This window comes from Myxocyprinus asiaticus, chromosome 13 (genome assembly GCF_019703515.2).
Source record: "Myxocyprinus asiaticus isolate MX2 ecotype Aquarium Trade chromosome 13, UBuf_Myxa_2, whole genome shotgun sequence".
In the NCBI taxonomy this organism is placed as follows: Eukaryota; Metazoa; Chordata; class Actinopteri; order Cypriniformes; family Catostomidae; genus Myxocyprinus; species Myxocyprinus asiaticus.
The window spans coordinates 42,800,960-42,813,143 of NC_059356.1; the positions used below are offsets into that span (position 1 = coordinate 42,800,960).

At 39.6% G+C, this 12,184-nt stretch overlaps 1 protein-coding gene across 1 annotated transcript; it reads left to right on the forward strand.

The window, feature by feature from the left end:
* The first annotated feature begins 4,876 nt into the window (after nucleotides 1–4,876).
* Nucleotides 4,877–11,971, forward strand: LOC127450032 (2-amino-3-ketobutyrate coenzyme A ligase, mitochondrial-like). The gene is made up of 9 exons (XM_051713738.1): nucleotides 4,877–5,310; nucleotides 7,559–7,689; nucleotides 7,779–7,880; nucleotides 7,972–8,118; nucleotides 8,227–8,381; nucleotides 9,511–9,593; nucleotides 9,723–9,894; nucleotides 10,182–10,303; nucleotides 11,448–11,971. The coding sequence occupies exons 1-9, from the start codon at nucleotides 4,968–4,970 to the stop codon at nucleotides 11,597–11,599; spliced, it is 1,407 nt and encodes a 468-aa protein (XP_051569698.1). The 5' UTR covers nucleotides 4,877–4,967; the 3' UTR covers nucleotides 11,600–11,971.
* The last annotated feature ends 213 nt before the right edge of the window (nucleotides 11,972–12,184 follow it).

Sequence of the window (12,184 nt, forward strand, 5' to 3'; positions counted from 1 at the left end):
TTATCTTGTCTTCTAGTCTTGTTGTAATAGGGCCAAACAGCGTGTTTGTAAGACTTAACATCTCTGTGTGCTGGTTAGGTCAAATCAAGTCAAAGTTAATTAATCAAATGTGTACAAATACAGCATACAAGGGAAGTTGAAATGAAACGTTAGGTCTGCAAGGTAAAGAAAGAGGAAATAGCAACTTAAGTTCAGTGTTGCCAACTATTTCTCAAAAGAAATCGCCAAAGGCTCGCTGAAATGTTGCTAAAAGTAGCGCTATCACGTGATGACGTCATTTATTACGTAAGACGTCAAATGTACATATGTAAATGAATTGGCGTAAAGAGCTAAGGCAATTCTTTAAATGTGTTCTTTAAACCATGTTTTTTTTATTTATTATTTATTTTATTCAACTAATGATTTAACAATGAGTATTTAACTACTAATCATTTAGCTATCACTAACTGAACTTGTCAAACATTCAGACTGCGGGATTTCTATTTATATATTTATTTTTTTATTTTGTTTTGTAATTAAACTGCATTATTGAACAATGTCAAATTCCAAAATTATCCTAGCAAAAGCAACCAGGGGTAGGCAGCAGTGTAGTGTTGGGATGTTTTTTATTATTATTTATTTTTAAACATGGATCTATATGCCTTATTTTTTTATTTTATTTTTTATTTTTTTACATGAACCATTAGTGTGTATTACTTGTGCCAGTGTTACTGTGTCACAATGACTTTTTGACAGTGACACCTCATCTGTTCATATCACTTATCTCTACACTTTATTATAGATCAGGGGTTCATATCCATTCTCTCTCTCTTTCTCTCTCTTGCCCTGCTTGATAATTTCTCAATGCTCTTCTATCACTTTAGGCTGACTTTTCTTTTCTAAACAGAAAGCATGTACGTGAATTGAGGATGAGATAGTTGCAACTAGGGTTGCCACCCGTCCCGTAAAATACGGGATCATCCCGTAATTAAAGATAAAATTATGCGTCCCGTATCGAATCAATACGGGACGCGATTTGTCAGATTTTACAGATCGCTAATTTAACATTGATATAAGTTGGAAAATGTGCCTATGGTAGGCAAAGGACCGTCCGAAAAGTCCACAAATGGTGCTATATAAATGTTCAATAAGATCAAACAATGTATGAATACAATCAGAATCAGAATGAGCTTTATTGTCAAGTATGCTTACACATACAAGGAATTTGTCTTGGTGACAGGAGCTTCCAGTGTACAACAATACAAAAACAGCAGCAAGACATAGATAATAATAAAAAATAAAAAATTATTATACGTACAGACACACACATACATACATACATACACATGGGTAGTGCAAATCTAATACAATCTGTTATGTACAGTGCAAATGTTTTTTTTTTTTTCCCCACCCAGAGGAATGAAATTGCAGAAGAGGTTGGATGTGTTGGATAAATATAAGAAAGACTAAACTGTGTATTGCACATAGTTATTGCTCAATGGGGCAATTTAACTGTTCATGAGATGGATAGCCTGAGGGAAAAAACTGTTCCTGTGCCTGACGGTTCTGGTGCTCAGAGCTCTGAAGCGTCAGCCAGAAGGCAACAGTTCAAAAAGGTAATGGGCAGGGTGAGTGGGATTCAGAGGGATTTTTCCAGCCTTTTTCCTCACTCTGGAAGTGTATAGTTCTTGAAGGGGGGGCAGGGGGTAACCAATAATCCTCTCAGCAGTGCGAATTGTCCTTTGTAGTCTTCTGATATCTGATTTCTTAGCTGAACCAAACCAGACAGTTATTGAAGTGCAGAGGACAGACTCAATGACTGCTGAGTAGAACTGTATCAGCAGCGCCTGTGGCAGGTTGAATTTCCTCAGCTGGCGAAGGAAGTACAACCTCTGCTGGGCCTTTTTCACAATGGAGTCAATGTGTGTCTCCCACTTCAGGTCCTGTGAGATGGTAGTGCCCAGGAACCTGAATGACTGCACTGCTGCCACAGTGCTGTTTAGAATGGTGAGGGGGGTCAGTGTTGGGGGGTTCCTCCTAAAGTCCACAATAATCTCCACCATTCTGAGTATGTTCAGCTCAAAGTTGTTTTGACTGCACCAGACAGCCAGCTGTTCAACCTCCCTTCTGTATGCAGACTCATCGTCATCTCAGATGAGGCCGATGACAGTGGTGTCATCTGCAAACTTCAGGAGCTTGACAGAGGGGTCCTTGGCGATGCAGTCATTGGTGTAGAGGGAGAAGAGTAGTGGGGAGAGCACACGTCCCTGGGGGGTACCAGTGCTGATTGTACAGGTGCTGGAAGTGAGTTTTCCCTGTCTCACAAGCTGCTGCCTGTCCGTCAGAAAGCTGGTAATCCACTGACAGATAGACAAGGGAACAGAGAGTTGGTGTAATTTATTCTGGAGTATAGCTGGGATGATGGTGTTGAAAGCCGAACAGTCCACAAAAAGGATCCTTGGATATGTCCCTGGTCTGTCCAGATGTTGCAGGATATGATGCAATCCCATGTTGACTGCATTATCCACAGACCTGTTTGCTCGATAAGTAAATTGAAGGGGATCTAGAAAGGGTCCAGTGATGTTCTTCAGGTGGGCCAACACCAGTCTCTCAAATGATTTCATGACCACAGACATTAGAGCGACAGGTCTGTAGTCATTAAGTCCTGTGATTTTTGGTTTCTTTGGGATGGGGATGATAGTGGAACGTTTGAAGCAGCATGGGACTTCACACTGATCCAGTGATCTATTGAAAATCTGTGTGAAGATGGGGGCCAGCTGGTTAGCACAGGGTCTAAGACACGCAGGTGAAACGCCATCTGGGCCCTGTGCTTTCCTTATCCTTTGTAGTCGAAAGACGCGGCTCACATCATCTTCACAGATCTTAAGTGCAGGTTGAGTAGCAGGAGGGGGGTTGCAGGAGGTGTTGGTGTTTGTGTGAGGTGAAGGTCAGAGTGGGTGTGGGGTGTGAGATTGGGCCTTTCAAATCTATAGTAGAACACATTCAGGTCGTCAGCCAGTTGTTGGTCCACCACAGTGTTGGGGGTAGGAGTCCTGTAATTCATAAGTTGTTTCATGCCACTCCACACTGATGCAGGGTCGTTAGCTGAAAACTTGTTTTTCAGCTTTTCAGAGTGTCTTCTTTTAGCCACTCTGATTTCCTTATTCAGTGTGTTCCTGGCCTGATTGTACAAGACTTTATCCCCACCCCTGTAAGCATCCTCTTTGGCCTGACGAAGCTGCCTTAGTTCTGCTGTAAACCATGGTTTGTCGTTGTTAAATGTTAAATAAGTCCTAGTAGGAATGCACATATCCTCACAAAAACTGATATATGATGTAACAGTATATGTGAGCTCATCCAGATTGGTGTCTGCAGCCTCAAAAACACTCCAATCAGTGCAATCGAAGCAGGCTTGTAGTTCCCGCTCTGCTTCGTTGGTCCATCTCTTTACGGTCCTTAATACAGGTTTAGCAGATTTTAATTTCTGCCTGTAGGTTGGAGAAGATGAATCAGACAGTGATCAGAGAGTCCCAAAGCTGCTCTAGGAACAGAGCGATATGCATCCTTTATTGTTGTGTAACAATGATCCAGTATGTTCCTGTCTCTGGTGGGGCATGTAATGTGCTGTTTGTATTTGGGCAGTTCACGTGTGAGGTTTGCTTTGTTAAAATCCCCAAGAATAATAATAACTGAGTCTGGGTATTGTTGTTCCGTGTCTGTGATTTGATCAGTCAGCTGTTGCAGCGCTGTGTTCACACATTCATTTGGCGCAATATACACACTCACCAGAATAAACGAGGAAAACTCCCGTGGCGAGTAGAAAGGCTTACAGTTAATAAAGAGCGTTTCCAAATTAGGACAGCACATCCTCTTTAATGTTGTTACATCTGTACACCAACTTTCATTGATGTTAAAGCATGTTCCACCGCCTCTCGTTTTCCCCGTTAACTCTGCGATGCGATCCGCTCTGAACAGCTGAAAGCCCGGCAGATGTAACGCGCTGTCCAGAATGGCTTCACTCAGCCAGGTTTCTGTGAAGCACAAGGCAGCAGAGTTTGAAAAGTCCTTGTTTTTGTGGGTGAGGGAGAGAGTGGAGATTTGCTAGATGAATGCTCGGCAGCATTGTTCGAAAGCCGCGCCGATGGAGCCTGACCAGCGTGCCTGCTCGTCTCCTTCGCCTGCGTCTCATGGCGCGTTTAAACAACACAGCCGTGCCTCCGACGAGAACGTCAAACAAAACGTCCGAATATTCAAAATCCAGGAAAATATTGACTGGTGTATGCTGTCGAATGTTCAGCAGTTTGTCTCTGGTAAAACTGACTGAAAAAAAATTACTAAACACAGGACAAACAAACAAAAATAACAAAACAATAGAAGAGCTCCACACCGAGGCGGCCATCCGCGGCGCCATCATGATGTATCACTGAGTCATAAAGACAAATACAGGTGAAGGAATAAAAAAATAAAAATAAAAAAAACATGTATAAACCAACCAAAATGTATACATAAATAAAATAAAGGAGACAAATAATCGAACAGATAAAAATAAATATATTTTTAACATATAAAAGATTTATTTTTTTTATAAGTCAGGGGTCAGGGAAGTTCTAATTTCAGCATATAAGAAAGGGTATACACTTTTTTATTAATAATGCATATTAACTCAATGCATTTATTGCTAAAACTGTGGAGGTTGTGGTTAGGGGCTGTGAAAAGTCACTAAAATTGTCGCTAATCGCTAGATGGCACATTTACTCGCATAGGGTGTCAAAAAGTCGCTAAATCTAGTGACGAAGTTGCTAAGTTGGCAACCCTGCTTAAGTTGCAATAAGGAGCAACCCAATTTTGAATCTGAATTTATATTGATATTTACGGCTTGTATTACCCTTGTTACACAAGCGTCACTCTTAAAAATCCAGCACACTGTTTCTTTAAATGCAAATAACCTCAGCTGCTCTGCTATTGGATAAAAACCGCATCTCCCGCCTATGCGAACATTTGATTGGTTGATTTTTCTAAGCATTCACAACTACATATATCCGCTATCAACATCGCTCGCTGTCAGTCCATACTTCTCTTGTAGTCGTTTATTATTTGATAGTGGAGGAGAAATGTCACTCCGCACCGCTGTTTATCGACTCAGTATTCCGTTTAGGAGTGTTTTACAGTCCTGTACTAAACATACAAAAAGACATTATACCGCTGCGAGCCAAGCGCTGTCTGTTCTGGAAAACGAGCTGGACAGTATCCGTGCTGCGGGCACATGGAAGGGGGAGAGAGTGATCACGTCCAAACAGGGTCCTCATATCAACTTGGAGGGCAGCAAAGGCGGTGAGCAACAGTCTGTTTAATCAAGAGGTACCAGGCCAGATCAAATGTATTAAAACATACACCAACAAATGTCTGATAAAAAAGGGTGTTAAACATTTAGGATGCACTTGTGACCTGACCTAAAGAAGTATCCCAGCAGCTTGCAAAGTCAGTTTTATCAATTTTAGTCAATTTTAGTCTTAAAAGTCAAAGGCATTGCAAGGGAGACATACAGTTAATTGTTTTTGGGGAAGTGTTTGGGATATTGGCATCAAGTACTTGTGGGAAGTTGACTTGTCTTGCATTGTGACTAGTTTTGGGTGTAATGCATTACTAAGTAATTAATTACTGTAATTACTTTTTCATTGACAAGTAAAGTAAGGTATTACTCTTAATTTTTCAGTTACTTCTGATGTAATTGTGTTAAATACTGTATAGACTATAGAAAAATTCTATATAAAACAATAGTGCATTTAAAATCGAAATTTAACGTCTAATGTTAAAATGTATGTTTTCTAATTTAACGCTGCCCCCTTAAATTCTTTGGCCAGTTCATTAATAATTTATTTGATTTTATATGATTTATTTGAAAGAATTAAAAGAACAGTTTCGTGTCTATCCTTGTATTTTTCATCTGGTCGAGGTTGATCAGGGTTTTAGAAAGTAATTAGTAATAAGTAATGCAATTACTTTTCAGACAGAGTAACTAGTACAGTAATCTAATTACACTGTAGTAGATGTAACTAGTAGTTAGTAATTAATTACTTTTTTTAGAGTAACTTACCCAACACTGATTGTGACGTATTTCACCTAAAACATTTTTCTTGTATAACTAGACATGTTGCTGGTGTATGATCTCTTATAAATGGAGACACTGCATGAATTACATGTACTTTACTACATTCAGTTGTTTCAGGACCCTAATGAGGCAAAAAGGTGATTTATAAAGGTGAAAACGGCACCAAAATTTCCCTTCTACATTCATTTAAATTAAAAAAGCCAAATCGTGACGTTCATAAAAATAAAGTTCATGGACATGTTAATGCATTCCCATTTGAAATGGTACTTTGACAGGGCTCAACGTTGAAAATGAAAATTCTCTCATCATTTACTCGCCCTCATGCCATCCCAGATGTGTATGACATTCTTTCATCTGCTGAACACAAATGAAGATTTTTAGAAGAATATTTCGGCTCTGTAGGTCCATACAATGCAAGTGAATGGTAACCAAAACTTTTTCCAAAAAGCACAAAGGCAGCGTAAAAGTAATCCATACGACTTCAGCAGTTTAATCAATGTCTTCTGAAGCGACCTAATCGGTTTTGGGTGAGACGGACCAGAATGTAACTCCTTTCCATTGTAAATCTGCCATTGCAGTCTTTAGGCACAATTAATGATTTCAAGCTTGATTACACTTCTATAAGCCATCTAGTGCTCTGTGCATGCGTCACTGATATTTTTAATGGTAAGACATCTTACTGAGGTCTCTAAGACCATCACAAATCATTCTTACAATTCTGATAAAACCCAATCTATGTTATCCAGCTAGATAATGTTACCTTGGTGATAAATGTTTTAATAAATACAAATGTTTACGTTTACAAGGCATAAAAACATTTAGAAGATCAACAATGTAGCATTTAGCGACAACAAAGCAATGGCCTTATAGAGCAAGTGGAAGTTTTGCCAACTGGCCTTAATCCACTTCACAGTGGCCCCAGGCCAGTGGGCCATGCTTATTGTTGAGCCCTGCTTTGAAGAATCGTACATTTTTTTTTATAGTTCTGCAGACTGATCTCACAGTGCAATCAGAAACTGTAGGTTGACTTTTCTTTAGCTAAGATCAGTCCGTGCTTACCGAAATTCAAAACAGTGCCCCCATTGGCTAGAGCGATAAGTGTTGCTCTTTTATCCAGGTGAAATATCCACTGGGGGCGCCAAAAGTGAGTTGTGAAGCGAGTTGTTTACAGCTGTACAGGCTGTAATACAGTGAAGAGGAATGCATATTTTATAACCTGTACCCCCAAAGCTAAACCTTACCATCAGTGGAGTAAAAATGTAATGTTAGAGGAGAAAAATGCCACCTTGGAATCGCGCTTGTCATTGATTATGCGACTGCGATTTCTTCCTGAATTCAATGCAGGATCCAGTTTTGTGTGGTTTTCATTTTGTGGCTAAAATGAAGAATAGATTAAAAAGCTCTGAGATCAACATCATTTTGCTTTTGTTTTATCTTCTAATGACTCATATGTGTCTGTTTTTGTTGTAGATATATTGAATTTTTGTGCCAATAACTACTTGGGTTTATCCAGTCATCCGGAGGTGGTACAAGCGGGTATAGATGCCCTGAAGAAGTATGGAGCGGGCCTCAGTTCAGTTCGTTTCATCTGTGGCACCCAGGTGAGGAAAAATACTGTATATCAATTCACAGCCAGCAATGCGAATTGAAACCCCACTGAGTTATTATTGTATACCTTTCTGTTCTCTAGAGCCTACATAAGAACTTGGAGGAGAAACTCGCCCAGTTCCATGAAAGAGAAGACTGTATTCTGTACGCTAGCTGCTTTGATGCCAATGCTGGTCTGTTTGAGGTGATGATCACCCACATTCATATAATGTATAGAAGCAAATTGTTCCTCCACCTAATGCATCATAACAATGCTTTTGTACGCTATGCTTTAGGTCCTGTTGGGTCCTGACGATGCCGTGTTGTCTGATGAACTAAACCATGCCTCCATTATCGATGGCATTCGATTGTGTCGTGCCAAGAGGTTCCGCTACAAGCACATGGACCTGAATGACCTGGAGGAAAGGCTGAAAGAATCTCAGGTAAGTTGCAGTCAGTGACATGTGGTAAAATTTGTTTGATTAAAAATAGATCATCTTTAATATAATTTTAAATTCACTTTGCCACTGGTCTTTTTTTTAAACCGACAGTCGTCTCGTCTGAGATTGGTGGTCACCGATGGGGTGTTCTCCATGGACGGTGATGTGGCTCCTCTACAGGGAATCTGTGATTTAGCTGAGCAATACGGAGCATTGGTCTTCATCGATGAGTGTCATGCCACAGGCTTCATGGGTCCCCGTGGCCGGTGAGCAAACAAAAAAAGCAAACAAATACTTGGTTGTACCTGCTAGATTACGACTATCTTTAATCATCACTGTGTGATCAGTTTCACACAAAGTTGAACTTCAAGTCTAAAGTTCCCTCATCTTTTAAGTTTTTATAGCAAACGTTTAGCTGACATTACCATTCAGCATAAATACTAAATGTATGACGATACATTTAATAATAAAATTATATTACATTTAGCCTCTATGTAAGTACGCAGACGCTTATAGCTATGCTAGCTGTTTTTATTTTGTGTGTGTGTCGTTGTGTTCAGAATTGTGTCAGAACGCAATTCAAAACACAACACAAATACGCATTGCGTTCTCAACATTGCCACAAGCGGTGCTATAGCAATTTTTAGCGTGAACTATCCGCTTCTACAATGAGTTTTCTCTTTCAAGTCTACTACTGTTATGGCAAAGCAACAGTTTAAACAGAATCTTGCCGAGCAAGCTAGTTAAGGTCAATATATTTTTAGCATCTGAGTAATAACACAACACATTTTATAGCACAGACTTTTGAAGGTAACTCTAACACCCCCTTGAGTACTGAGGTTTGCACATTATGTACAACCAGATCTCATAAAATGTATGTAATTGTGCTTCATTACACGTTTTGCTGCAGTTTCTCAAGGAAATGTCCGGCGAGGGGCGCCTAAAGCAAGTGAAATGGTGTCGTAATCAGATTTTTAAGATGAATCTCAGATGAAAGTTATAATAGTGTGGAAAATAAGTGTTTTTATAAAGTCAAGTCATAATCAACTGTCAAAAATATATAAAACACACAGTTGTTGTAGCGCCTCTAGTGTTAATTTAATCAGGAAACTGCTTCAAAACATAGAATGTGGTACGTAAAACTCAGTTTGCAAAAATTTAGTTATAGTAACTTTTATTCTATGAGATTAGGTTGCTTATGTATGTTCAACCGGACTGCGCCTTGACAATGCGTTGTGCATGCGCTTGTATCTGCATCTGCATACTTGCAAAAGTATGTTTCTTGCCTTACTGTTAATTTTAGACAATTTATATATATACTTTTTTTTATTTTATTTTTTTTAATATTATATTATATTATACTATATTATATTATATTATATTATATTCCCACAGAGGAACTGATGAGCTGCTGGGGGTAATGAACCGAGTGCACATTGTGAATTCCACTCTGGGAAAAGCACTAGGAGGAGCTGCTGGTGTGTACTTCTGACATCTGAAATACTGTATATTCTTTAGGAGACCAATAATAGACATTGAAGACATTTTGGACAAAGAAATGTATATGTATATAAATTAGCTTTTAAACTTTTCTTATATTCTGTCAGGTGGTTACACAGTTGGACCTAAGGCTTTAATTGACCTACTGAGGCAGCGGTCTCGTCCGTACCTCTTCTCTAACTCCCTCCCCCCTCCTGTGGTGGGCTGTGCTACTCGTGCTGTGGAACTGTTACTGGCATCCAATGAAATTGCTCAGAGTATGGCAGCCAAAACCATGAGGTAGGACAGGAAAGCAGTTTTCTGGTATTTGTGGACTCAGTTACACCCTTCAGCTTGTGTTTCTGCATTTATCTTTTGTGTACAATAGATAAGCAGGCTTACCATGTTGGCTTTTCAAAGCAGCAGCTGATCAAAATTTCATCTGAATTTCGCTGGTTCAGTGTTCCTGTATGGATATGGATGCTGTTAAGAATAACATTTTGTGCTGGTGATGTAAGTTCTATAGAAAATTGTTCACCTCGACAGAAATACTAACAATGGTCTATTGTTGGTCTTCTGTCCCAAAGGTTCAGAAACAACATGACCCAGGCAGGGTTTACCATCTCTGGCACAGCTCATCCAATCTGTCCTGTGATGCTGGGAGACGCTCGTCTGGCTTCTCTTATGGCTGATGACATGCTAAAACTGGGTGAGGCTTTAGGTTTCATCACTGTACTGTGTATAACTTTCATTCATACTAGTTACCACATTATATTGTACATCACCTTTGTGAAACAAATAGCTTTTCGTAACTGGTACTTAAGAATCACCCAAAAATGAAAATCCTGTCAGTCATTCAAACCTGTGTGACTATTTCTTCCGTGGAAAACAAAAGGTGAACTTGAAAAATAACCTGGTAACTGTTTTCCATACAATTACATTACAATGTGCTGTATTTCATGTCTTCGAAATGGAAGTCCTTATCACTGAAAATATTGCCATCCACTTTAGCTTTCAAGACAAAAATGCCACTGTAAAGGCCCGGACACACCAAACCGACATCAAAGAACTAGCAGCGACAAAAGCTGACTGTGGTGTCGCCTGCGTCTGGGCCAAAAAGTTGCTCTTGAACACACCGCAAAGACTACACCCAACAGCCAACTAGCACATATGTTCAAAAAGGGAAACCAGAAGAGCTAGGACTGCGGATATACAAACCGTAAACAAAGCAGCGCTTGCTTACCATTTTCACACAAATCTCGCTCACCACAGACGAATGCTCAGATGAGATGAAGATGAAAAATGAGAAGAGCCTTCTGTGTGTGTGCCCTCTTGACTTCGTCATTTGTATGCTTTCGTCACTTCCATTTTTCTTCTCGTGCACTGGTTCACTAAGCTGAACAGCCAATCAGACTGATCTATCTCAACGATGGGCTCCGCCACCGATTCAACATGCTCAATCGGCCGAAAAGCTGCCGACGTGGGTCCAACTAGTGCCAACGGTGCGGAACACACAGCAAAAACTAGGCCGACAGATGGCAACGACAGCCCGACATTGACCAATGGACGACCATCGGCTTTATGTGTCACGGCCTTTACACATATTTGAGCTAGGACATTTAGATTCATTTTGGAGCTTGACAGCCCCAGTCCACTTTCATTATATGGAAAAGATCAGCTAACACATTCTTAAAAAATGTACCTTTTGTGTTCTACGGAAGAGAAAGTCATACGAGTTTGGAACAACATGATGGTGAGCAAATGATGACAATTTTGTCAGGTGGACATCAAGTCTAAAATTGTAATTGCTCAAACCCAGCAGCCTGATTATGTCTTTCTCTTTCTGTGCCCAGGAGTGTATGTAATTGGATTCTCTTACCCAGTTGTTCCCAAAGGAAAAGCCCGCATTCGAGTCCAGATCTCTGCAGCTCACACTGATGATGACATTGATCGTACCGTAGATGCCTTCATACAGACCGGCAGAAAGCATGGTGTCATTTCCTAATGTCAGAGAGAGAACAGGGTGAACTGTGAGCAAATGACAAAGGAGCAGTTTATGGAATGAGCTGTTAGAGTGAGGTTTAAGTTACATATCTTAGCAAAAAATTAATAAATAAAAAAATGCTTATATTGCTACTGAGAAAAATGAAAGTCAGAGGGTATTTGTACATTTTAAGCATTAACAATATAAATGCTTTTGTTATGATTCATAGTCGCTTGTCTGGTTTTTTTTATAGCCGGTGTCTTTTAAAGCAGCTATACACCAAAGCATCTAGACTTTATTTCAGTTGAGACGTGCATTTTGCATTATGTGCAAGTGTGTGCTTTGTATAGATCATGCAAACTGTTCATAATTAAAATTAAAAAGATAATGTCATGTAATGTCTTCACTGATGATTCACAGTTGGGTAGTTGACATGTCCTGTGACTGCTATACTCCATCTAAAATAATTTAAAAGAGGATTTAGCTATTTTTTGTGTATTTATTATGCATGCAGATATACAGTATAATATTATGCACTTTTAAAATGTATTTGTCACACCTCAGGGCCATTAAGAATGAACTAGTGAAGGCAAAAGAGATTAAAGA